This window comes from Cynocephalus volans, chromosome 7, assembly GCF_027409185.1.
Source record: "Cynocephalus volans isolate mCynVol1 chromosome 7, mCynVol1.pri, whole genome shotgun sequence".
Taxonomy (NCBI): Eukaryota; Metazoa; Chordata; class Mammalia; order Dermoptera; family Cynocephalidae; genus Cynocephalus; species Cynocephalus volans.
In genome coordinates, this window is record NC_084466.1 from 97,526,843 (window position 1) to 97,554,275 (window position 27,433).

At 53.9% G+C, this 27,433-nt stretch overlaps 2 protein-coding genes across 4 annotated transcripts in view; one reads left to right on the forward strand and one right to left on the reverse strand.

The window, feature by feature from the left end:
- The window catches only part of CDH23 (cadherin related 23), a 372,185-nt gene that overhangs the window by 36,744 nt on the left and 308,008 nt on the right, over nt 1–27,433 (reverse strand). The window lies entirely within an intron of this gene.
- On the forward strand, nt 1,201–26,881 carry VSIR (V-set immunoregulatory receptor). Its single transcript, XM_063102565.1, has 7 exons — nt 1,201–1,300; nt 11,669–12,097; nt 12,705–12,761; nt 18,314–18,421; nt 21,789–21,816; nt 22,870–23,063; nt 23,236–26,881. Exons 1-7 carry the CDS (start codon nt 1,219–1,221, stop codon nt 23,271–23,273), a joined length of 936 nt encoding a protein of 311 aa, XP_062958635.1. The 5' UTR covers nt 1,201–1,218; the 3' UTR covers nt 23,274–26,881.

A 27,433-nucleotide genomic window follows, 5' to 3' on the forward strand; every position in this document is an offset into this window, starting at 1 on the left:
TGTGTCCTCCCTGTCCCCTGATACCTGGTCCCAGTCTTGGTCCCCTCCACTCCTCATTCAGGTGCTCACTTACTCATTTAGTTTGTCCATTCAGGTAAGAGTGTGGTAAATACCTTCTCCATGACCAGCTATGGTCCAGGCACTCAGAAACATCAAGGAGAGGCCATGGTCACCAAAAGCTCATAGTTTACCTGGGGAAGGCAGAAGAGCCCGGGTGAAGAACCAGCTGGTTGCTAACCTCAGGCCCGGTGTGATAACCAAAGGGGGGTGGACAGTAAGGACAGAGGGGGACCCTCAAGGGAGGGTCAGGGCACTTTGTGAAGAGAAAAGACATGAGCTGAGCCCTGAGAGACGAGAAGAATTTGGAGGAGAGGAGACAAAAGGAGAGAGACATGCTCAGTGGTGCCAACAGGGCACAGGTGTGCAAGAGTGGAGGCACTGGAAGGAAGGGTGCCTGAGAGGGTCCTGCGGGTGTCCAGGGCACCATGGAGTGAGAGCTGGTGCACAGCTGGAGGAACAGCTGGGCCTGTGAGGGAGAGGAGCTCAGATGATATTCTGTGGGACACACCAACAGATATTGCACACACACGTGCATGTCCCTGTGTAGGGCTGTGCTGAGCCTGCTGTGTGCTGCACCTGTTTTGTGTGTGTGTGTGTGTGTCCACACATGCACAAGGGTATCTCGGGCTCTGACTACCGTCAAGCCAGCTCCAACTTGCCTAAATCTTCACAAATGTTGGATTTCTTCTTTCTCTCTCTCTCTCTTTGTCTTTCATTGCCTCTTTCTGCAACTGGGAGTGCCTGCTACGTACCAAGCCCTGGGCTGCCTGGAGGATGTAGGGAACAAGTCCGTGCCCCCGGCAGACACAAACTATGGTAACATGTGCCATGCTACATTAGACGTGGCTCTAGTTTTCAGTCCGTGCCACAATAACCCTCCTCTCCAGAAAGGACTGGGGGAGAGTAGAAGGGGCTTTAAACCGGCGATCTGAGTGGAGCGGCCTCGCCGCCCACGAGCCGGCGCTGGGACAGGCAGTGCCGCCCGCGGCCCCCCGGGGGCGCTGCGGGGCCGGGAGCGGGCTGCGCTCGGCCGCCCGCCGCCGGCTCGCTCCGCACTCACTCCGGGAGCTTTCCCCGGCCCGGCCGCGTCCCTCCAGCTCCCCGCGCGCCCGCCGCCCCGCTCCGCACGCGCCAGACGCCGCTCCGCCCGACGGCGACATGGGCGTCCTCCCGGTCCTGGAGGCCGGCGGCCGGCGCTGGCGGCCCCTGCTTCTCGCTCTCTTCCTGGCTGCGTCCCGAGGTAAGGTCGGCGGTGCGAGGCTGGGCGCTGGGGAAGGGCACCGGGAGGGGACAGCTGGGAGCGGGGCGCAGGCCGGATCGGGCGTTCTGGGTGTCCCCTCAGCCGGACGTGACCCCCACCCCACCGCTCGGAGGCTGCTGGGACCGCTGGGCAGAGTGCACTGGCGCCTCTGCCAAGTGCCCCTGCCGGGCATTGGGTATATCTACAGGCTTTGACAGCTGCCCAAGCTGCAGGCAAGGCTTTTCCCTAAGGATTGCCTGTCCAACCTTTGCCTGCGCAGACAGCCAGGGCCACAAGTAGCTTCTGCAGAGCAGGAGAGGAACAGGGTGGGGGCAGCCCCAGTGTGTTCTAGTGGATGTGACTTGCCTTTGACAGCTGTGGCATTTCCCTGCCCCGCTGGCCTCAGGGCTCCAGAATCTCAGAGGGTGCAGGAGGTGTGGTATGCTCAGCGAGTGCCCTGTGCCCTGATGACACTCCTGGCTGAGCCTTGGTGGGCACTGGTCCACTCCTAGACATGGGCAGTGCTTCCCACCTGGCCCCAATCCCAAGGGCTTGATGGCCAGGAGTAAGCGGTCATCTGATTTCTGGCATACTAGCAAGGCTGCAGCTCAGGGACTAGAGTGGGGTTCTGGGGAGGATGGGTGACACTCTCCCAGCTCAGCCATCAGCCCCTTCTGGGTCCTTGGATAACTTGCTCTGGCCTCAGTTACCTCAGCTCAAACACAGAAGCCCCGCACAGGGAGGTGCCACTTCGCTCTTCTGAAGTCCAGACTATCACAACTCCAGATGGCATCGTGGTCAGAAACAGAGGCTCCCAACGGGGTGGAGACAGAGGCCCTGTTACCCACATGGTGGCCCATCTTCTTGCTTGCCCAGAGCTGAAGAGGGTGGGTCTCAAGGGAAGAGGGAGCAAACAGCCTGTGGAACTAAACTTTATGGAAAAGGCCCAGGGAAAGTGTGAGTCATGTGGGGAGTCAGAGGGAGGCAGGAGGGAGGTGGCGGGCTTGGCACAGGGACCAGTGGGTGGGTCAGAAGAAGAGAAAGAGGAGGATGGGGAAAGAGGGAGAGGAGGAGATTGAGATAACCTGGAAGACACCTCTGAAACAAACTGGAGTGCCTGTAGGCAGCGTGTTACCTCAGCATGTGGAGGCTGGCCTGGGCCTCTGATAAGGAGCAAGGGGCCCACACCCCACCGACAGAGCTGCCTGAGCCCTGGCCTGGAAGCTCCCCAAGATGATGGCCAAAGAGAGGGAGAGAGCTGGGGAGGCAGAAGATGGGTGAGTGGGGCAGTCCCAGCACTAAGGCCGTGGCTCGTGGCAGGGCATAGCTTCCAAAAGGAGCAGGGGTATGGTGGTAGGCAGGGACGCAGTGCCCTGCCCACCACAGATCACCTGCCCTGCCCCATCCTCCCCAAGTGACCCCATAAGTTCCTCCCAAGTACATTCATGAGGCCCTTCCTGTTTTCTTGTCCCTTCCCTGCCCTCATGTACCTGGGCTTCTCTCTGTTGAGAAGTCCCAGTTTGGGAAACTGAGTTATAGAGAATCAGGGCGTAGGGACCCAGCTCATAGATCATCCAGTAGCAGAGGAGCTCAGAACCCCTCACCCTATATTATATTATAGAGAAGGCAGGAGCCTGCTCTCCCAGACGTCTTGGCTACTCAGACAACTTGGTGCACCAAAGGGCCATTTCTTCCTGAACGCAGGGAGATCAGTAGGGCTTGATGTGGCTTTCCACTGAAAGGAGTCAGGAGAGGTCTCCTAGCTTTGAACTGCTCTGGGACTCAGTATTCTTAACTGTAATGGAGGCACCCTAATGGATATTCATCCAACTACCTAGTGCAGTGAGCACAAGGCAGATGGGAGGCCTGGCTGCCCGTGTGGTTGGGAGGGTCCGTGAGTTGGGAAGAATGCTCACCAGCCTGCTGAGGTGCTGGGTTGCCCTGGGAAGGATTGCTCAAGGTCAAAGCCCTTATGCCTGGGACAGTGAGATGGAATGGCTGGTGCAGACCTGTTCTCCAGCTCTTTGGGCTGGGCCAACACCGAGGAAAATGGTAGGGGTGAGTATATTGCTCAGGAGCCCAGGAAACATCGAAGATACCCCCTTCTTTGGTTGGACTCAGGGTGAGATGCATGGAGCCTAGGGAGCCAGGACCCAGAATACCCTAGGAGTGGGGGAACCTCCTCTTACTCATAGGTATTCCCAGGACCTGTGGAAGTTACTGGCTTTGCCCTTTTACAGGCTGACTCAGGAGTCCCAAACTTGGGGACTAGCACATTCAAGCTCATGGGGGTGCACTGGGGTTAGGGAGGAGAGACCCCATCTTCCACTTCATGGTAAACTAGGCTGCAGGACCTTGTTGAGTAACCTGATGCTGCAAGCCTCTGACACAGCAGTGGTCAGCTCTTAGGAAGTCTGTGACCACCGCTCAGAGGCCCCAGAGTGGAGAGAAATAGCTTTGAGGCCAGTCTGTGGGAATGAAGGGGCATCTACTCAATGCCAGGGACACCTAGGGGCCAGAGATCCTGAGGAGCCCCTTCCTGAGCTGGGCTGGTTACTCCCATTTTCTCCCAAGCAGGGCAAGTGTTCCCTGCTGGGGCTTGACCTACCTGGGAGAGGTGGCCCAGGCAGGGGAGTGGGCTGCTGGGAAGCTAAAAGGGGCCACCTCCCTAAATGCGCACAGTGTATAGGGTCTTAGGCCTGAAAGAAGAAAGAAAGGAAGGGGTCCTTGGGACCCATCTGGACTTTTGGCAGTGACTGAGCCCCACATATTGAGCTTAAGACTCCATATTTTAGGCCAACTATTGATCCAGGGTCAGTAGCCTCACCAGAGGAGGGTGAGCCAGGCATCAGCACTGCAGCTTCTGATGCCCAAAGGATCCCCTTGGCAGCAGTACTGGCATGCCCAAAGCCTTCCTGATGGCACACCTCTGTGGGAACAGTGGAGCAAGGAACCTTGGGGTTGGGTGCCCTGCCCGCCAGGGCTTCCATACAGCCCGTTGCTTAACAGTTTGGCTTTGGAAGTCAATCAGGTGTAGGTTCACATTCCAAGATGGCCATTGACTGTTCTGTGACATTGGGCAAGTTACTCAGCATCCCTGAGCAAGCTCCCCTATCTCTAAAACGGGGGCAATGATGGCACCTGCCTCAGAGGCTGCTGTGAACAGCCGATGAACAAACACTTAACCTGGTGCAGGCTCTTCATGAATGCTCTGTAAGATTATGTTATTTCTTGGCTTCTGGAGGCCACATTGGCTTTTCATCTGAGCTCCTTGCTGCCTACAGGGCCCTACAGAGTGCCTAGGGTATGGGAAGGCATTGGTTGACTACACTGGGATCAGACTCTCTGGAGTCCAGCCACCTGTAGGCACTCATAGGCATTTACAGTCTGAAATGTCCAGGGAGGTGCCTGCAGGTTCTCCTCTTAAAGTTGTCCAGAAATGGCGACATTGCAACTTCAAGGCAAACTTGGCCCAGGGTTTTTTTTTAATTTATTTTATTTTTTTTTATCTCAGTGGGCTCTTTCTTGCATCTGATGTTTACATAGAGCATATTTACTCTGGCTGACATCCCCAGAGACAAAGACAGTGGACACCACCTTGCCCATCAGTAATTCAATAATGAAGTTGCTCTGCTACTGCCCAAGCAAGCCCAGTTTCTTTGAGCTTTCTACATAGGATCTTATTTCCCCTGGGGACCTAGGGTCAAGTCAAGCCTCTGCTGTTCACTCATCTTGGGACCACAAACACACACTTCCCCTATATCTGTGCAACAGGCAGGTTGGGAGGCAGGGTCTCAGTGAGGCTGACCACTCCCTCCTGCACGGTGATCCCATGACAGCGTATCCCCAGCTTCAGTTGTTTGCTCGCTGCCTTTGTGATTTCTGCAGTATCTGCCTATCTTCATATTTACTTATTTTTTTCTTTAAATCTACTCATGCTTTTGTTTGAGTAAGTAGATTTTAAAAGGAAACTTTATATCACTGCTGTAAGTGGAAAGCCAGCATCACTTGCCATAAATAGGACAAAATCATAAAAGTACACAATAGAAACACCAAATAAGGGTATTAAGTTCTAGTTGGAAACTTTAGCCTTGGGAAGGCTCTGAGTCTGAAACCTGCTGTTGTCCCTTGCAAAATAAAATAAAATAAATAATAAAAGAAAAAAAGGAGATTAACAAGTGAAAGAGATGTTTTGAAGACACATTGGCACCAGACTGGGACTTTCTCTTTGATGTAATCAGGACTGAAAGAGAATTGAAAAGGGAATAACCTTCTCTCTATATGATTCAATGTTATTTAATGTCGTAAAACCAAAAGTAAAACTACTTATGTTATAGATGCTGCCAGGCAAGCTGGGCCCTCATAGGCCAGCCATCTGTCCATTTTCAGGAAGGAGGTGGGGCCTCCAGTCAGTCCCTGGTTATCTCTAGTCTCGAGAGTAGTCAGATGGGTTCAAATCCTGGCACCGCCACTTACTAGTTGTGAGACTCCGAGCAAGCTACTTAACCTCTCTGTGCTCCAGCTTCCTCATCTGTAAAGTGAGATGGTAACAGGGTGGGAGGGTTAAACAAGCGAGTCATGTAAAAGTGCCTAGAATGATGCCCGGCACAAAGCTTTTGCCTGGCTACTGCTGCTACCACTAAGCCTCCTGCACCGATGGGAGGGAACAAAAGACTTGAATCTGAACTTTAGGAAATCTTCTCAGTATAGGCTCATGGGGTACCTGGCTGCAGCTGGTAACCTGGTGGCTCACAGTCCCCCTCAGGGAGGCACTGGGACTGTGGGAAGGAGTCATCTGGAGAAGCATCCAGTGACCAGGGCCTCTGGCCAGCTACCCAGGCCCTCCCGGGGAGGCATGCTAGGCTCCAGCCCCGGATGCGTGAATGCTTTCCCAGGGTGCTGGAAATGCCGCTTCCTCCAATACAGCCTGGCTTCCCTTCCCGGCTTCCTTGGGCTGATGTGAATGGACACTTCCTGCGGGGGCAGGTATCAATAAACACATCTGAGATGCCTTTGTCCTCTCTGGCCAAAGAGCTCCATGGGCAGACTTGCTGGCTTCGGCCCTCAGCCTTCACCCTAGGGTACTTCCTTTCTTAGCACTGGCAGACTCAGTCCTGATTGGTCCCTGCCTCTGTTTCCCTCTGAGCTCTGCATCTCCAAATAGACAGAGCCTAGCTTTTGCCTATAGCACCTGTGGACCATCCTGGGGGTGTTGCCTAGCAAGGAGCTGGAACCAGGTTTCATGTCTGTTTGGGGCCCCCTATGAGGACAAAAACTAGGCCTTTTGCACCTAGTGCAGGGCCAGCCACAGCAGGTGATTAATAACTGTTTACTCGGCAACTCCTAGCAGCTGGACAGAGTTCAGCTGTTTGGGTGGGGCCTCCTAGGGCTGACCAACCAAGTTGGGGACCCACCTCCAAAGGCTGGGTGTTGCCTTGGTGACTGCAGGCTACGTTCATGCCCCGTCAGGGAAAATACGCAGGTTCATCTACACCCACACACGCCTGTCCATGCATACCCACAGGGGTTCACGGGGGGTCTGCTGGGCCAAAAGAGGTAAGGGTCACACAAACTGGCATCCTGAGAAGATGCCAGATGAGCTCTTTTCTTCTGTGCTGGGACAGAATCTTTCACCAGAGGCTGAACCCCACCCGTGGCTGAGAGTGCCACAGCCGCTCTGCCAGAGGCCTGGCTCATGCAAGGACTTTGCTAAATATTTGTGGAATGAAAGAATGATGTTTTCAGTTTGGGCCTGAGGTCAACTCGCAGTCAGTTCATTCTTTCTAAATAGCTGAGTGATGAGGTGTCGGCCCTGTTTGCTGGAGGGGCAGCTCTTCCTGTCTGCAGTGTGGGGTTCCTAGGGTGTGTATCTCAGCTCAGCCACATTGGGCTGCGTGGCCCTGAGCAAATCGCTTGACTTCTCTGGATCTGTTTCCTCATCTTTAAAATGGGGATGATATGTTGGTAACACCAAAGTCAAGGGTTTGGACCCCCCGTACTGGCCAGGCACCTGGGTCAAACAAACAAAAAAATAAAACGGGGATGATAATAGCCATGTCAGGGGGTGTTATGAGATTTAAATGAGACAAGTATAAAGTGCTCAGCAAAGCCTAACACATAATAAGTGGTCATTAAACAGCCCTTCCCTCCTACCACAAGATTTCAGAGCTGGAGGGGGCCTAGGGACATGGGGAGTCTCTCAAGTTGAGATGAAGAAGGGCAGGTCCAGAGAAGGATGGCACCTGTCTAAGGACACACAGCAAGGACACAGCTAAGTGGGCACTAGGATCCAGGATCTTGTTGCCCAGGCCAGAGTTGTAATCCTGAGACCCAGAATTTTCCTGGTTCATAGCATTCTTCCTCCAGGTGCCCCTGCCTCCTTACCCAGTGGCAGGTAGGGGCCAGCCTCAGAGCACAGTACAGTGACTGGGTGGTTCCTGCCTGGCACATGCTCAGGCCCAGGCTCGGGGTCATTTTCCTGTCCCACATGCTCTTGGCAACCCTGGAGCCAGGGGCCTTCCTCCCCACCCACTTCCCCGGTCTCTGACAATGACCCAGGTGTCTGAAAGGATCTGCCCCTGACAATAAGCCACATCCTTCCACCAAATAATTATAATTCCAGCCGGGCTATACACATTCCCTGATAACACATGTGCTTGTGCGCAGGCGTGGAGGCTGGGGGGCGTGTGCAGGCCCCTCTGCGTGTCTATGTACTATTTTCCCCAATGCCGTGCCCTTGAGTTTCCTCCCAAGGGCAAGCTGCTCTGGCCCTTATCCAGGCTAGAGTCTCAGACACAACAAACGAGATGTTTTCTGCACCTTTTGCTTGAATCTGAACACTCAGCCCTGCCCTCCCAACCTCCCAGTACAGCTTCTCCTTTTTTCCAAAAGGGGAAGAGATCCTTTTTAAGGCCTATGGGGTAGGTGACATGTGTGGGCGGTGTTGGGGATTGAGCAATGTCCCCTCTCCTGCTGTCCCTGAATCCTGCTTCCATCTGTGTCCCCTATGGGTTGTCAAGGAAATTGCCTCCAGGGCTGAAAATCCCTTCCTACCTGCTGTGGATGCAACCCTGGGGTCATTAACACCATTGCTTGGATTCTGAGGGCTCTCAGCCTGGTGCTCTGCCCCACCTCCCTGTTCACAGGGACACCCAACCTACCCACAACCTAGCCCCACCTTCTCACATCTTGGCCCCACCCCATCCACACCTCTGCCCACTTAGTGTCCCCTCCCCCAGCTTGGTACTCCACTTCTTGCTTTTGCCCCCACCTCTCCTCTGCCCAGCCCCCTCCACCCACCCTAGGCCTGAGACCTCCCGACACCTGAATTTAGCTCTGAGCCCTGGAGTGGCAAAGGGGGATTCTTCCTGAGAGCGCCTGGGAGAACCCTTTCCCTAAGTACTCCCCACCTCCACTTTCTGGCAAAGCCCTAGTTTTGCAGCCACACCCACCTCACACAGGCCTGTGCAGGGAAGTCCAGGCTGTCATTGACAAAGCCAGGGGCACAGCCAGGCTGCAGGGGTGAGAGCAATGGGTTAGCAGTCAGAGGAAAGTTGGCTAGTCCCTGCTCTGCCAGGTTTCTGCTGGGGACTTTGGGTAGTTCATCTCCTCTCCGAGCCTGAGGGTCATATCTGTAGGACGATGGGCTTGGGCAGTAGAGTCCCACCCCCTCTAGCCCTAGGAGCCAGTCTCAGACATCACAAACAAATGTCCATGGGGTCAAACAAATATGATGAGAGAGTGAAGCAGGCCAGGTGGGACATTAGGGAGTAGTGGGGACTGTGGCAAACTGGAACACCAGTGTCCCATCTAAAGGGGAGGCTGCTATTCAGCTCCAGCTACCATTGCCTGTGGGAAAGCTTGTGTAGCTTTATATTCTGAATTTTCAAAGTGAAGCTACCAGTCAGAATTTTCATATCAAATTCCTAGTTTTTAAATGTTGGCAATCTCAAAAAAATGTAAACTATGTCGAGGTACTCAAATAAAATATGTCTGAAGGCTTGGATGTGGCCTGTGGGATTCTAGTTTCTGAACTTTTTTCATCACTATAGTGTCTGGGTGCCTGAGTTTAATTCTGGCTCTAGCACTTACTTGCTTTGTGATCTTCAGTGAGTTACATAATCTCTTCATGCCTTAGTTTCCTCATCAATGAAATGGGAATAAAAACCATACCTACTTATAGGGTTGTTAGATATGTTCATAAATCCCTTAGCATAGCACAAAATACATGCAATTTCTCATTACAGTTCTAAGTAGGTTCTGCTTTACCGGAGTTCATACGCTCTGGAACTTCACTCAAACCATGTTCCCTTTCTGGGTCTCTGTGTTCTGTCTGAAGAGGAGACCGGTATCTTGCCAAATGAGTTCTGAAATCTCTGCTCACCTTGGCAATGAATTTCTAAAAGTCTGGAGCTCCTAGACATGGCTCCCTCTCCTATGTGGGTGGAGTGAGGGCAAGGCTCTGACATGTGTCTGTCTTCCTTACCTTCTAGGACCTAAAACTCCAGTCGTGCAGACACACTCTTTGGGGCTATGGTTTGCTACCTCCTGATAATCTCCTTTATGTAAGCAATACAGGATTGTCTTGATATGATAATTACAGTTATCGGTCATTCACAACTTAGTTGGAAAGAGTTTGAAGCTGGCTTCTCCATTCCATTGTGTTTTTCACTCCTAGGAAATGTTTCTTGAGTTGCTGCATGAATTAGAGACCCATCTAACTCCCATGTATCAAGCACCAACGACTAGCAAGGCACGTTCAGAATACTTCCTATAAATTATTACCAATCCTTGCCTCAACTCCACCAGGTAGATGTTTTCATTTCTGTTTTATATGAGCCATCTGAGGCTCAGATTCTGGGTGACTCACAGCCACTGGACTCCTGTGCAGGCGGGTCCTACTCCAGAAGCCACCCCAGGCTGCCTCCCTCTTGACTGAGCAAGGTTGTCAGCTCTGCTGGTGGGCCCCTGCCTGCTGCTGAGGGTCCTGGGCTCTAAGGGCAGGGAAGGGGCATCTGGAGGAGGAAGTAGTGTTATCTTGGTTTCAGGCAATGCCCCTGGCTGGGGCAATGAAGAGGACATATCAGTTTGGATTCTGTACAGATTTCCAAAACCTCCTTCCCTGTCTGCTGGACCTACAACAGCCCCTGAGATGCTAATTAAGATAAAAATAACACTAATATATAAGAATCATAGCTACCCCTCACATGTCTGCAGAGGGCATTAGAGCTCACATCTTGTGTTCTCGACTTTCCCTCATGCAGTCCTCTCACAACCCCGTGTGGTAGCTAATATTTTTCTCATAGCACAGATGAGCAAACTGGGGTTCACACAACTGGACAGAGGAGTGGGGACTCTAGTCCTGGTATTCTGTTTTCAAAAGCCAGTGCTTTTGAGAGTTAATACAGTTATATGCTGAAGGATTAGGGTAGGGTAAAGAGCACCAGGGCATTGCTTCATTTGCTTATTGAAAAAAAAAAAAGAACTAGAAAATATTTCTGAGGTTGGGTGGGAGGCAGGTGCATGGATGAGAGTGCCTTTTATGGATTCCCTGTCCCTGTCCCTCAGACACCTGGGGTTTTCCTTCTTCCCCATCACTTTGCCTAGGGCACCCTCTCCACTTGCTGAAATCCTATCTGTCCATCAAGTCCAAAGACCCTTCGTCTCTCAGAAAGACCCCTGACCATCCCCAGAAGGCTGTTTCCTCCCTACTCCAAGTGCCCCAAAGGTTGGCACTGGTTTGCCCTCTGCCCATGGGGTTACTTCATCACGAATGCAGGCCTTGGCCTGCCCAGCTAGATCATCAGCTCCCAAGGGTGAGATGTAGCACCTGGCATAGGCCTTGCACACGCAGGTGCTCTGTTAGTGCTTACTGATGAGGAGATGGGAAGGCGTGTCCAGTCCTAGGGGTGGGAAGGGGCAGAAGGTGCTGATGGCCCCCAGGGGGGTGACTAAGGACAACGAGCTGCTGTTCCAAACAGGCTATCTGCTCCCCAGCCTGCCTCCCACCCAGTAGTGCTGGGCATGGAGGCCGGGCAGTGCAGGATCCATCCTGGGTGGAGCCATGGCGCCTGCAGTGCAGAGAGTTGGAGCCAGGACGCATGCTCTAACCAGGAGATGGACACATGCTGGCTGGGCCAGTCTGTCACCTGCCTTGGAGTCTCCTTGCCTTGGCCAGTATCCAGGGGCACGCCCATTTGGGGAAGCTCCTGTGGCTCCTCCCATGCAGACTGGGATGGAGTCGGGTTCCTGTACCAATGAAGAAGCTGAGGCTTGGGGAGGTCAGCTGCTTTGTCCAGGGCCTGCAGCTGGGGCACTGGTAGTGATGCTGGCTCAGGCAGGTGATGGGGTTCTCTTCTCTCTGAGTAGGTCTGGCGGTAGCCTTCAAGGTTGCCACGCCGTATTCCCTACATGTGTGTCCCGAGGGGCAGAACGTCACCCTCACCTGCAGGCTCTTGGGCCCTGTGGCCAAAGGGCACGATGTGACCTTCTACAAGACATGGTACCGCAGCTCGCGGGGTGACGTGCAGGTCTGCTCGGAGCGCCGGCCCATCCGCAACCTCACGTTCCAGGACCTTCACCTGCACCACGGAGGCCACCAGTCCGCCAACACCAGCCAGGACCTTGCCCAACGCCACGGGCTGGAATTGGCCTCCGACCACCATGGCAACTTCTCCATCACTATGCACAATCTGACCTTGCTGGATGGCGGCCTCTACTGCTGCCTCGTGGTGGAGATCAGGCACCACCACTCAGAGCACAGGGTCCACGGGGCCATAGAGCTGCAGGTGCAGAAAGGTGAGGACATCCTGCATGTGACAGCCTGGGAGTGTGAGCTGCTGTGTATCTGATGGTGTGACCGTATGTTACACTGCTGCACTGTGTGTGAGGCCGTGTGGGTGACACTGGGACTCCAGGGGTGATGTGTGAGACGAGGTGGCTGCGGGTATGAAGTCAGCTGGTGTGATGGAGAGAGAGGGCATACGTGGCTCCATTTGTGACAGTGGGCTGTTTAATGTGAGAGGGTTATGTGCCTGGGCTCACGACAACACCAGGCTGTGGGGTATAGGCAGCAGCATGACTGCTGTGTGCCCTGAGGCACTCAGTTGGTGGATGACTGAATGAATGTGTGTCCATCTGTGTGAGAATGCAGGGGCTGATGGACTGGACAGAGGTGTGGGCACCAGCAGGTATTCATGTGCCCCTGGGGGCAGCATGAGAATGGGCAGGATGAGAACATGCCAGGGTGTGTGTGTGCACACGTGTGTAGGCTCCAGCTGGGTCAACACTGCTGAGTGGGCGCTGGCAGGAGTACCTGTGTCGGGAGGGGGACTCCAGCTGGACAAGCTGCCCTGGTCTCCTGGGCCTGATGCCCACCTAATGGCCCTTCTCTTTGTTCCTACAGGCAAAGACACAACATCCAAATGCATCGCGTACCCACCCGCCCCTCAGGAGAGTGAAAGTAAGGGACCGTTCTCTTGCCCCTTCCAGATTCTCTGTTCTCTGCCCTCATCCCGAACCCAGCCCCCATTCAGAACCATGATCTCATCACCCCAAGCCCAAGGGGCCCCCCAGTCCTCATCCCTCGCTGCTGCCCACCCCATTTGCTTCCTCCTTGGCCGCAGCCCCAGAAGCCCACTCCCCTTTCAGCTGGCCCCCAGAGTCTCTGCTCCTGACTTTCTGCAAGTGCCCCATGACAGGTATTGGGTGCCACAGGCTGCTGAGCTTGTTTTCAGTGATGCTGCCCTTGCCTACCAGTCCTCTGCAACCTGGAAGGCTGTGGGTGTCCTCTTGATTTAGGGTTCAAATACTTAAAATTTCCTTGTTCTGTGTAGGGGTGGGGAGAAGGGAGAGGTTCAACAGGTGAGCTACTGTGTGCTGGTCACTGTGCTAAGTCCTTTTGAGTTTTATTATTGCAAGGGATTCTTATAAGAACTCTGTGAAGTAGGAATCACCATCTTCACCTACGTACATGGGAACAGAGGCCCAGAGAGGTGGCACAGCCGGGATTTGGCAGCAGGTCTGCTTAGCTCTGCCTGCTTCGCCTTCTTCCCAGTTCAGGGAGGAGACTGGATGCACAGGGCAGTGGGTGGCAGTCAGCCCTCTGGTGTTTATCCAGAGAGGTGCCCTGCAGGGTAAGGGGGGCACTGCTCTTAAGGGGTGCCGGGGCACTGCTCTTAAGGGGTGCCTGGGCACTCAGAGGTCGGGTGAGAATGCCCAGGAGCTTGGAGACTGCAGGCAAAGGGGAGATGTTTTAGGAACACCCCCTTTTCTGAGAGGAGGGGCCTTGGCTTCCACATCTTCCTGTCCACCCAGTGTTTATCGGGCATCTGGTGTGAACCAGCCCCCGCCCAGCCCCTGGAGATACACACGTGAAAACTGTGTCCCTGGTCTCCAGGAGGACATGTGCTAGGACTTAAACTAGAATGGGGGGCAGCTGAGCTACAGCCCCCGCCAAACCCCAACACAAAGGCTGTGGTGACTTTTTTCTCAAAGTACTCTTTTTTCAAACCAACAAACAGGCTGGCCAGGAGCAAAATTAGAACACGCATTTTCCCTGAGAACTAAGAAAGTCTTTGGTTCAAGCCCCTCTCCTTGCACAACACACAGCCCGAGTGTCACCTCAGCATCAAGCTGCTACTGTCCTCACTTCCTCCAGGAGTGGCTCCTGCTGAGGTCCCCCTCCTTCTCACAACCATGTATGCACACATGTGTTCGTGTATGGGATAGGGTGACCAACCTGGAGGGACACGCGTGATGTTCACTTCCCCGTGGCTCCTTCCACTCTGAGCAACACTCAGTCCCACTTCCTCTGTTGCACTGCCACAGAGCTGCAAGGCCCTTAGGGACCATCACCTCCATCACTGCCCCCATGTCACAGGTGGGGAAACTGAGGTCCAGGCAGGTGAAGGGACCTGCTCCTGGTCTTTCAGACCCAGAGCCACAGGGGATGCCAGAAAACCTGACTCTCAGTGTGCACACCCTGCCTGAGCACCGGCTGCCTTCTCTTGTTGACATGACTTTATGATTTCAGTCGTGGGGACAGAGACAAGAAATGTCAGAGAGGACAGTGATAGAGAGACCAGATGCAAAATGTAGAGGGAGCAAAGGTTTGGTTCACGTCTGATCTAGACTCTAGAGAAGCAGCTGCTGGAATTCAGGGAAAAGGATACACCCGGGAAAACCCAGGAGTCAGGCTGATAAGAGCCCAAGGGTGAGGCAGAATCCTTGAACTTGACTGCCAAGAGTGGGTCAGACTTCCTTTGCTGGGCATCTCTGCCCTTGGGTTTTGACATTTTCATCCCTCTCCAATTCATGGGATGTGAAGCCTCACTCTGGTCCCTACTTCTCTGAGCTACTGTCCACAGCAAACTGGCTCCTCGAGGGGCAAAGGGACATGCTTGCTTCTGTCCCAGCAGTTGAGGGCAGAGGGATGGCTTCAATGACCTCTGAAGTCCACTTCCAAACTCTTGGTTCTAGCAGTCTGGAGACTTGGCACTAAGGCAGATATGGTCCCTAATGAGAAGAAACCTGGCCATACTTTTGGGTGGGGTATGGGGGCTTTGGATAGCACCTCCATTCTCGGAGTGCCATTTCCACACTGAGCAATGGGAGCAGGTGTGTCCCTTTTTTTCCAACAGGGAGGCAATCAGTGTTGTCTGAGGGGTTGAATCAGGGCTCAAAAACTCATATACCCCCGGACCAGGAGCCAGTGAGTGAGACAGGAGGGTGAAGTGGAGACTGCGGAGAGCACCCAGCTGTCAGTCTGTAAGAGCAGATCCAACTGCTGTGTCAGGACGGGGCCCCAGGGTTTCCAAGACCACTAAATTTTCAAGTGAAGCCAGAAGCCAGATTTTACAAGAACTCTCTTAACTCTGAATGTTAAAATGTTGGCAACTAATAAAAAATAAATTAGGTACTATGTGGGCTGTGGTTGCAACCTGAGTCCATCCTAAAAGCAATGTGGTAAAGTGGTGAAGAGCACAGACCCTGAAATCTGCCAGGTTGCTTAACCTCTCTGTGCCTCAGTTTTCTCATCTGCAAAATGGAGATGATGGTTATAATAGCACTTATTTTCCAGGGTTGTTATGAGGCTAAAATGAGGTTCTAAACATAAAGCACTAAGAACCATGCCTGGCACAGTCAGAGTAAGTGCTGTGTAAGTGTTGGTTGTTATTTATTCTTGATGCAGAATTCTAGGCCTGCCTTTCCAAGTCAACTTGTCCATTCCCCTTTGCCAAGGCAGGATGGTAAGTAGATGGTAGCAGATGGTAGACATGGTCCCGTTTTCTAACAGTTGTAGAAATATTTGCCTGGTGACCCATGTCACTCTTCTGGGTGCTGCTCTCCACTATTGCTTACGTTTGGAAAGATCCCAACCCCTGCTCTCTCTAAGACAGGTGTTCAATAGCCAGCCTTGGGACCTGATCAGATAATGATGCTTCTGGCCACGAAGTTCTTTGAGTTTTCCTTCTCTAACTGCAGCCCAAGCCTCTTAATGTTATCCTTGGGAAGGAGGACAGTAGCTAGATTATGAAATGATATGAAAGTCCAAGTCGGCCTGAGGTGGGGGGAGGTGATGGGAGTGGGAGGGAGTGAGATTGGGGAAGTTGGTGCCTGAGCAGCTCCCGCACTGCTGAGGGGCTGTGGTTTTTCACTGAGCCCAGGGAGGGGGGATGGGATAGCCCATCTATTTGTGAACCCCTCTTCACCCCCCAACACAGCAGGATGTGCTGTCTGCTTTCATTCAGTCTCCTCCCTGGGGAACCTCAGCAGCCAAACTCCCTCCTCTGCATATATCCACTGGGTTCCTGGCAGACTCTGGACAAAGACACCCCCCCTCCCACTCTGTCGCATAACGGTCTGCCTGGCACTCTCCTCTGCCAGCGCCTGATCACCTTCCTAGAATGGGCCTGGCTCTGGAGGGTGACCAAGCACTCCCCTCCTCCAGCGGGTGCCAGCCTGAACACTGGCCACGCAGAGTGGGAGGGTAGGCTCTGCGGAGGAGCCCACAGCTTCAGAGGGCAGCTGGGCCTGCGGACCTGTCCCCAAACTCTTCCTCCCTGCCACCCCCGGTCCCAGCCCCAGCTCTCAGCCCAGGTTGTAAGGACACCTCAGGCTGTTGAAGTGAAACCAAGTCCTGATCGCAGAGGGGAACTCCACCTGGGGACGAGAGTCAGGCTCATCCCCAAAGCAGATGAGGAGCTAGACTTCGTGAGCACCTGGTGAACTGCACTAAATGTTGCTTAGTAACAGTCCAGAGGAGACCTGCTCTGATGGTTAGAAAAGAGTGTGGCTTCTCAGATAATTTTGCACACTAAGGTCCTTTGATGGGGTTTAGAAACCTGAAATGTCTGAGTTATAGAATGTTTTTACTTTCAATATTCCACAGCAAAATGCAGCCCTGCTAAGACCTGCAGGGAACCTGCTGTAATGTGGAGCAGAACTTGCTTTGTAATTAGCGCAGCAACTGTTCCTGTACCGGCGTGTACTTCTAAAGTCCTGAAAACAGTTTGTTCTCTCCAGTGTGTGAACAAACCCCTGAAAGCTTGTTTACGCCATTGCGTTGTTCAGCAATACAATAACATAAAAAGTGCCTTTATTTCCAAATAAACAGTGCAAAGGCAACCTTTAGACCCAGCCTATCCCCTTCCCAAAGCTCTCTGGGGGTGATGTTGACACTGTGACAAGCACCCCAGCTCATCTTTTGGCAGAGGAAAGGGCTAAAATCGGGAAGGAAATGTGTTTACGCTGGTTGTGGTTCTGAGGGCAGTTCTGTTCCCAGCTAAACTCCTGGAGTCAGCAGATGGACTAAAATAAGTCAAACTTCCCCATGCTGTGGGGTTGTGAAGCAGTGCAACATTTTTGGGGGGCAATTTAGCAATAGCCTAGAAGAAAACGCATATTCTCTTTGGCTCGGCACTTTGCTAGGAAGTTACCTGCAGATGTACTTGCCCGAGTGAGCAGAGATGTGTGCATGAGGAGTTCATTGCTATATTATTAGTTGTGTTGAAAATGGAAGCAAACAGCATGTCCACCCATAGGGGACTGTTTCAATAAATTCGCGGTGAGCTGTGTGATAAAGCCCCAAACAGAATGACTCAGGTGTCTTTATCGATATAGAGAGGTGTCCAAGTTATGATCAGTGAGAAAAGCAATTGTCATATGATCTCACATCTGCTGCATATGCAGGGAATATATCTAGATGGATACATCAGGGACTATGGACAGCGGTTATCTTTTTGGAGGGGGCCTGGGTACAGGGAGAGGAGGAGACTTTTGAATATTTTTTTTAACTTGTACATTTTTTTTTGTAATTTTAAAAGTTTAAAGTTTAGAAATGTCAGGCAAGCATTCATATTTCTCTAGTTCTCACCGCAAGTGTTTTTCCTCAAGACATGTGTGTGAGATCAAGGGGTGGGGATTCTAGAGGCCCCGCCCCATAGCTAAGGGGTCTCCTGGGGTGAGTTGGGGCTTTTTATTTTTTATTGTGGTAAAACATATATAACATAAAATTTACCATTTTACCCATTTTCCAGTGTACAATTCAGTGGCATTAATTAAAGTCACAATGTTGTCCAACCATCACCACCACCTATTTCCAAAACTTTTTCATCCCTTGCACTCCTTTTGCCCTTGAACTCCGTGGCATGGAGTCTGTAAAGGGCCTGTTCCCCCTTTTCAGGGAACAACCTGCAGCCCAGGGCGGTCGAACAGTCCCTTGCGGGCTGGGATGAGGACTCCGTTCTCTCCCTTCCCTGGAACCGCCTCAGCTATAAGCAGCGGGCTTCATTTCTGGGTGCTCTGGGCCCACTTGGGGACAGGCATAGAGCTTGCTTTGAAGGGGATCCCTAGGCCTTCCATGCCTTTGTAGGTCACTGAAGGTCAGGCTGTAGGGCCCTGGGTAAAGGTGGTTCCTCTCACTGCACGGCCTTCCCTCTCTGGGCCTCAGTTTCCCCTCGGGGGGAGCAGTGGAAATGGGACCTCACCTTGGCTGCCTCTTTGCCCTTTCAGGCATCACGGCTGCGGCCCTGGCAACAGGTGCTTGCATCGTGGGGATCCTCTGTCTCCCCCTCATCTTGCTCCTGGTCTACAAGCAAAGGCAGGTGGCCTCCAACCGCCGTGAGTATCCCTGCCCGCCCGGGGTGAGCGACCTGCCCTAGCCCCAGTTTAGCTCCTGGGATTAGCAAAGGCACGAGGCAGGCACAATTCCTGTCTGTTCCAGAAGTGGGAGCTGCACTCCCTGAAAGGAGCCAGGCTCAACGGCCCAGAGAAGAGGGGACCCAGGCCTGCCATGTCCAAGGCCTGAGTGCCCACCAGCCCCTCTGGCTCCTGGGCAGCGCTGGCTTGGTACTCTATAAACACCTGTTGAATGAACATGAATAATCATGTGGAGTAACTCCAATTGGTTTATAAAAAAGCTGCCACTCAGAGATCCTTTGGGAACCTGCTCTAAAGTATAGGTGGGCTTGTTTTGTAATTAGTAGCAATCATTGGGATAAAAATGACCTTTGGAATATTAGAAGTGGGAGGGGTCTTAGAGATAACATAGTTCAACCCCTTCCTTTTACTGATGAGAAAGAGCAGTGGGGTTAAATAGCTAACTGGATGTTACATAACTCAGTAAGTGGCAGAACTGGCGCTCCACCTCTGAGCTTTCTACTCATGCTCTTTCCAGGGAATATAATTCCACCATATCATCAAAATGCTCATCAGCGTGAGCACCATAGCCAACAGCCCCGACCAATACGGCTGCTGTGCTAGGCACTGTGCCAAGCTTGTTATAGACATGCTCTCACTTATTCCTCAGAACAACTCCAAGAATTTGGTACTACCGTTGTCCCCATTTTACAGATGAGCAAACTGAGGCTCAGAGAGGTTGTGTAACTACCTAACGAACCATGCAGTGAATAAGTGGTGGAGCCAGGCTTTAAGTCACGGCCACAAACACCTTTCACCTTCCCTCCTCCCCAGGTGACAGTGCCCCTTGCCTGGCCTCTGACCCCTCCCGTGAGCCTGGTTAGTCTGACTCCTCCTAGAGTAGGAGGGGGGGGGGGAGTCCTTTGCCCTCGCACCCCTCCCTGGCCTCTTCCCCTCTGCCTGGCCACAGAAAGTAACTGAGGGAGGACCACTTTGTCACCAGGTGGCTTTGGCCCACACCTGATTTCCTTTGGCTGGCCCCTTCAGCTCCCCTCCCTCCTGGGGGCCCCATAGTGGGTCACTCGGGGGCTGTGGCCACGTCACCCTGACTCCCATATTCCTCTCGCAAAACCCACCACAGCCTACCCACAGGAAGGCCCCAAGGTTGGGGGTGGGGTAGGGGCAGGCGAAGGGGTTGGAACAGAAGAGGAACCCAGGGGTTCAGCAAGGCAGAGAAATGTCTGCAGAGCGGCCCCCAGCTCCTGCTCATCCGAGTTGCATGTCCACAGAGGTGGGCAGCGGACGAGGAAGGAGACCCACTCGGCAAGGCTCATCTCCCAGATAAAGAGGTGCTTTCTGTCCCCTTTACTCCAGACCACACCGCTGCCTCATCACATGATCACAACAAGGGACAGGAACTGGAAGAAAAACCACATTCCAGGGGAGGATGCTGTGTGGCTGCAGGGGTGTGCTAGGGGCTGTGCTCCTGCCTTTGTTGCCTCCCAGGCTTCCTCACAGGATCCCCAGAGCTGGTCCAAGGCTCTGCCCCTGTCCCAGGCCTGTCCCCGGGGTGGGGGACGGTTGGAGGAAGGAAAATCAGAGAAAGGACAGTCCCAGGCCAGAACACTGTGGCAGCGTCCTGAGGATGCGGGGAGCCTGGGCTGGCCCCCAGTACCTCCTACTGCACTCACCGCAGCCTCACTGCTGACTCTTGGGGCTCCCTAGAGGAAGGTTCCTACTCTGTCCCAGGATAAGACCTATGAATGGGACATCAATGAACTGGACTGAAAGAAGGGGTATGTGGGCGCAGTGGACTGGCCAGAGGTGCGCTGTGACTCACGTTGAGTACATCTGCAGAAACTCTAAGCAGACCTGTTCTGTGATGGGCAGCCACTTTATAGCCCCTTGTCCCCAGACTTAATATATGCAGTAGCAGAAGAATAGCAATGATTTATCTTCTAATGTAAATATTTTAAAGCCAATCCCCTTCCCCCCTCCAGAAAAAAAAAAAGAGAGAGAATAAAAAATTAGTCGTATGACTTAAGTCATAGAGATAGACACAAGAGATGCCAGAGGGGACGATGCTAGAGAGACCAGGTATAAAATGGAGAGAGAGCAGAGGTTTGGTTCATTTCTCTTAATCTAGACTCCAGAGAAGCAGCTGCTGGAATTCAGGGAAAAGAAAGCACCTGGGAAATCCCAGGGGTCGGGCCACAAGTTGTGCAGCAGCTCGGGGGGTGTGTGGAGATGCGCTCCGGGCAGGAGGCTGGCCTGGCACCTCCGGGGCCTGCTCAGGAGTGAGCCACACTCAGGAAAAAAGAAGAAGAAAGGGCTGGAAGGAAGGCAGTCCGCTGTGGAGGCCAACAGGTGTGGATTCCTGTCTAGCTTTAGACCGAGACATGGTTTCCCCAGCTCTAAAATGGGACCGTCAGTCCTTACCCCAAACAGTGGCAGAGAGGACGGGAGGAGGGAGTACGCGCTGCGCAGCCGCGTGAAGCCTGACATGGGGGAGTCGCCCCGTAAACAGTAGCTGTGATCCTAAGAGATTTCAGGAGACTTTGTGTAGCTTCCCCATGTTTGCTCTGCTGTTGCGCCCCTCCCCACTTGTTTCCCCATAGCGATCAGCAGTAAAGCTCCTTAAAACGAGAAGCATCTGGGGAGTACACGGAGCTGCACAAAAGAGGGAAGCTGGGGCCGCTGCATCTAGCTGGTGGCCAGCTTGGGGGGTGGAGAACCCCAAGAGCGGGGCAAGACAGCAGCAGCTGGATGAGCAGAAAGTAGGTAGAGTGGCTGGGAAATGGTGGGGTGCTCGGACCCCCTAAAGGTCCCCTGAGAGATGTTACCTCTAATGTCACCCTATTAGCAACATAGGCCATGGGACAGAGAAGACTAGGAACCCTCTGATAAGGAAGTGACCTTGAACATTCTCACCTAGTAAGTCATGGCTAAAGATCAGAACATGGCAAATGTTCAAACAGGAAACAACAGTTGGCAAATTCAGGACCCAAGCCCTTGGTTGATACTTAAGTCCTGAAGGTCTGACACTGCTCGAAGTCAAGCCATAGGAGAAAGCATTGGCTGCCTTTGATTTCTTGGTGGCAAATACTGTCCTACACACTTGGAAACTGCAGGCCGAATTTCATTTATCAAGGGTCAAAATGGGCCATTCGTTGAGGCCCCATCTGCTGGACAGACACACAGAGCATTGCCAGATGGGCCTCTGGAGTGAACAGAAGTGGAGTCTAGGCTGCATAGGCCCGGCGGGGGGGTGGTCTTCCAGCAGGGGCAGGAATACTGTCTGGGGAAACCTTCCCTCCTGTGACCAGCTTCTCTGTCTGTCTGTCCCTAGGTGCCCAGGAGCTGGTGCGGATGGACAGGTAAGGCCCATGTGGACCTTGAGAAAACTTCCCAGGGCCAGATGCCTGGGAGGAGAAATTTCTGTGCAGTAGGGCCCCTGTTTAGCTGCCTAGCACAGCTGGTCAGAAGCACATCTGCCATCTGCTGCCGAAGCCTACACATCTGTGCTGGTTGGCTGTTCTCCCTGCCACCCCTCAGCCAGTGAGCTGAGCTCTGGTTTTGCTTGGATATGCTGTGCACCCACCTTTGGGCCTCAGTGGTCAGCCTGGGCTAGGACGGGGAGGGAAAAGAAGCACCTGATCAGAGGCAGACACTGAAACATGCAAAGGAGGCCATGGGGCTCCACCCAGACACACACCTGGAGCTGTGGCTCCTCCCTGCAGTGCACTCCAAGGAGAAAGCTGTCAGGCCACTGCAGGCCAGAGGCACAAGGGACCCACAGTGGGGTAGCAGGCTGGGGATGAAGTCGATAGGTGTGTGTGTGTTAGTGCACCCTGGGCAAGACGCTGGCTGAAAGCCTGGCCCTCAGGATGTGCTCAGGGAATGAGCCACACTTGGGTACTTGGTCCCAGTACCTGCAATACCACATTTGAAAGGGATAATTTTCAAGACAAGTCAAAGGAGGTCCTGTTAGGGATCCTGCTAGAATCTCAGAGTTGGAGGACCTTCAGAGGTTATCTCACTCCCAACCAGGAAGAGAAGAGAACCCCTCTCCTCAGCTCAAGACAAGCTTTGGGATGTCCTAATGTCTACTGACCAAAGAGAAACTTGTCCCCAAACTCCTAAGGCTGGTGTCCTTGAAGTGCCTCTGACCCCAGGCTTCCTGGCTGGGGCTAGGGCTGAGGGCATAGCCCACAGGGAGGAACTGGGGTCTGTTTTGATGGCTACCCTACTGCCCTTGCTTAAGGAAGGGTGAGTGCAGCCCATGGCCTTTTCTCTGTGGGCCTGGCTCCTCCCTTCCTGCAGGGCTGGGGGTGGGGGGCGGCTGCCGAGGCTTGGAGTGGGGGAGGCAGTGAGGGCAGAGACTGTACTTCAGGCAGCACAGACGACCTTCAATTCTCATTCTCTGGCAGCAACACTCAAGGAATTGAAAATCCCGGCTTTGAGGCCTCTCCACCCTCCCAGGGGATGCCTGAGACCAAGCCCAGGCCCCCACTATCCTATGTGGCCCAGAGGCAGACTTCTGAGTCTGGGCGGCACCTGCTCTCCGAGCCCAGCACTCCCCTGTCTCCTCCGGGCCCCGGAGAAGTCTTCTTCCCATCCCTGGGTAAGTGCTTCCTGACCCTCCCAACATCTTGTCCTGCAAGGTCGTGACCCATGGCCCAGAGGCCATGAGCCTCACTCCCCACCCCCCATGGGAGTCCTCCCAGCCTCATGGTGTGGGGTTCGGGGGTGAGGGACAGGGGAGCCTCCACTCACTTTTCTTCTTTCTTTTGCAGACCCTGTCCCTGACTCCCCAAACTTTGAGGTCATCTAGACCAGCTGGGGGACAGTGGGCAGTTGTGGCTGGGTCTGGGGCAGGTGCATTTGAGCCAGGGCTGGCCCTCCAGGTGGCCTCCTTGGCCTTAGCCCCGGTTTGCCTGCTCCTGTTCTGAGCCTAGACTCTGTGATACTCCTGATGCCCAGACCCTCAACCACTCTGGATGCTACATGGGGGCAGGGAGAAGATGCTGGATCGCTCAGCCCCTGTCCCAAGGACTTTGGGGTGTTGGGATCCCCCCTAGAGACCTGAAATTCACCAGCTACAGATGCCAAATGCCTTATATCCTAAGAAGTCTCAGAATTTCTAGCTCTGCAGCAGCCTCTTCCCTGGGACATGCCTTGGGACGTGCCAGCATGGATGAGAAAAGATGGGCACTGGGCAGACCCCTGGTGTCCCCTTCCCAGGCATGAGACACAGGACAAGATGTGGGAGGCCCCTCCCTACTGTGACTGATCTGGCCCCCCCATCTCGCCTGAGGCTGCTCGTCTGTTAGGCTCCTCTTCATACCCACGGGGGCTCTGGGACCGGGCCTGTTCCCTGGCCACTGGTGCCTTCCCCAGCTGCCTCCTACCAGCAATCGCTCAGAGGATCTGTCAACAGGTGAAGTGGATCTGGGGCTCCCACTGCCTGCATTCTCGACTACAGAGTTCAGTGGCCAGAGGCCCTGAAAGGGGAAGTCCATATTAGGGCATGGTGGCCACTGTGAGCCAACTGGTATCTTGGGTAATCTGAGGCCAGGCCAGAAGTTGCGCCACCCATTGCAGGGAGGGAGGGTGGTGAGGCCTGCTGGGAAGGTGAGTGGAGAGGGGCTCCCTGGCCCTCCCTGTCCCCTCCTCCCACTGCTTAGTGTAGCAAGGTTGACCACGTAATGTCTGTCCACACTGGGACACTTCTGAGTACAAAAAGAGGGTGCTATTAAAAGCTACATGGCGCAACAGGTGCAAACCCTGTGGATGGATGGTAGGAGCCGGCTTTAAGCCCCCTCTGCTTCTGAAGTGTCTGAGACCTCGGGAGCCCTCCTTCCCCAGCCCCAGCCCACATCTTCCTTCCATATAATCCGTGCCTGGAGTCTTCACCTCAGAGTGACCCATCGGGTGGGAGGAGTGGATGGCATGTTCCCACTCCACTCCGGGACTGCTCCCATCTCCTGCTTCCGGGCATGACCTGTTTTGTTTTTATACACATATGCAAGGGGAGTCCTTTGTGGAATTGTGACTGAAGGATTTTAGAGCATGGGAGAGGAAGGGTGGGGGGTGTCTCTGTATACTCTGGGTGGAAACAGGGAAGGTGGTGCCTGAGCTTGGGGAGGGGTGAGGCTAGGCTGGGCAACTCCCCTCCAGCCTCCAGTGGGACAGGACCCTCAGCACTGCAGAGGGTCAGTTCTAGTCTGGACACTGGTCTTCCAGCAGCCTACACTGGCTCTCCTGAGCTGGGCCTGGGTGCCAAGAGCCAGGTCTTTGGGCTGGGATGCAGGGCCCAGCAGGCAGGGAGAAGTCTGCCCAATGGCCTAGGTGGGGAAGGATGGAAAAAGGGAGCAGTTCCAGGCTGTCAGGCAGCAGCAAGCCCCTGGCCTGTGGCTGGAGCCGGGGAGCCCACCTGGACATGTGGCCCTGCTTCCAAGCGCCCTTGTTAGGCCCAAGAGCATGGGCCACTATGGGCCTCCTGCTGTCTGGGGCTGGGCTTGGGGCCAGGGGCCTTGAGTAGAGGGCGAGCGCAGACCTCACAACAGGACTGACACCTCCACTGGCCAGAACACCTCAGAACTCTGGCTCCTGCCTTGCCCCTGGGAGTCCCCTCTTCTCTATCTGCCACCAAGGACACTCAGTGCCAGCTGCCATAGAAAGAGGTTACTGCTCTAACAGTTCATGGGGGCTCAGAGGGGCAGGAGTTGGCTGGTGACACCTGCTCCCTGGTGGGGCCAGGCTGTCCCTAGGGTTGAAGGCTGAGTTCACAGAAGAATATGCCCTGCCCCCAGGGGAGGCTGGCCTGGCCCAGCCCTCAGCTCTGACCTCGAGGCAGACAACTTCTAAGAATTAGGCTGCCGGACCCCAGGCCTGGCTGCTGCCGTGTTGGGTGGGGAGGCCCCGCCACACTTCCTCCCCAGCTTCCTCCTGCAGCCTCGTGCTGGCTTCTTCTCTGGACCCTCACAAGTGAACGCATCTCAGCTTCCTGTTGGTTTCCTGTTTTTAGCGAAATGTACTCTGAGCTCCAGGCTCCATCTTCATCCATGACCGTGGGCCCTGCCTGCAGAGGCCCTACAGACACAGCCTTCCGTGTTGCCCCAGGACGGGGGTGCCCCAAATGCCAGCCCTGGTGGCTGTGGGCTGGAGTGCACAGCACAGAGGGTCGGGAGGGACCCTGGGGCCTCGAGGAAGTTTGCTGCCAAGCAGGGAAACTCTGGGGTACTGGATTACTTGCACTGTCTGGGACCCTGGGAGGGAAATCTGTGCTTTTAGGAACTAACCTATTGTTGGGAGATCAATCAGGAATTAGGGGTCTTACCTATCTCCTGACATTCACATTTACTAGAGACCTCCTGCCTTTGTTCCCTCCAAGGGAGAGGCTGAGGGAATGGCATTTGATGCTCCATTGGGAGAGGCTTGTGGATGCGTGGGAGCTGCTTGACACTCCCTAAAAACACGCCATGGAGGCTGCTGGTGACTGCTGTTGGTCAGGCTGGCCCTGCCCTGGGAAGTGTGTGGTGATGGGCCCTGGGCAGGCGTGAGGATCCCGGGGCTCGCTTCTCAAAGGACCAGCCTTGGGGCTACCGTCCCTCCTGCCTGGCCAGAGCTCTCTGCACACACAGCAGCTCAGGGCCTGGGGGAAGACATGGCAGGGCTGGGGGCTGCAGAGGTCCTGTCACTCCTCCCTTCCCAACTGGGCACTGTAGGCCTGTCTCATGGAAGAGGCCTTCCCAGGTGTCAGCTGGAGCACTGCAGGGCTGGCCTGACTATGCTGGGTGCTGGGGTCACATGTGCTCAGATAACTGTAATGGGCAAAAGGTGAACCGGGGTTGCCAATCAGGATGCTGGGTACAGAGGACTCCTGAAAAATAGACACTCACGCCCAGCTGAGTGTCTGTCCCGGCCCACAGAGAGCATTGACCTTGTGGCCCATTCACTGGGCATTCCCTGCTTTGCACTGATGCTCTCTTCCCCTCAGGGATACTGTGTCTCCCCAACTATTCTGTGAGTGCTGGGAGGGGGGGTGTCCAACAACCATCTGGCCTTTGGACCTGGTTGCAGAGCTGATAACTGATACATAACCACTAGGTGTTGGGCTGAACCAAGACACTAGGGTTCTGTTCTCTGGGCCACTCATGACAGGCAGGGCCACCTCTGACTTTCTGCGAGCTCTAGGTTCCAGCAGCTTCATCTGGGCCTGGTGGGATCTCCTCAACAGCAATAATGCCCTAAGCTTGCGCAGCTCAGGGGGCAGATGTTTCACTTTATTTGGCAATTCTGATGTATTGGTATGGCTTCCAGGAATACATATTGAGAGGGATTCTGAAATATCAATATAGCTAGGGAGAAAGTGCTGAAATCGGCTAGCAATGTCTGCCTTGGGCATAGGAGAGGGAAGTAGTAGTATGTGTGCCTTATTGTTGCCTTTTCTGTTGTAATACTCTTTACAAAATATGTGTTTCCTAAACATGTGTTTCAAATGTGTTATTGCTTTTCGATCCCTCCCCACGCGCCCCCCAAAATCCTGAGAGGCTTGTTGTCCCATTCAATGCATCAGGAAACTGAGGTTCTGAAAGGTTTGTATCTTGTCAAAACAAGTGAATGGTTGAACTGGGACTAATGCCCGGTTTCCTGCTTCCCACTGTGTTCCTTCCTCTTCACTGTATTGAATGACATTACAGGCCAGGGCCTGGCTTAGCCTTCACCTTGGACTTGTCTACAGTATACAACTGGGCCCTGGGAGGTAAGCCCATGTCCACAAGTCTGTGGTTCCACCTTACTCCTCACTACAGATGTTCTTGTCTGCACTCTGCCTGCCCAGCCTGGGCTTCTCGTGGGTCCAGAAGAGCCTGTTGCTGATGTGTGGGCTTCTTCCACAACAGCTCCTGCCACCCCCTTTCTGCCTGGCAGCTGTGAAGCCACAAGACCCCTGGTAGGCACAGTGGCCCTTGTGCCCCTCTTGTTTGCATC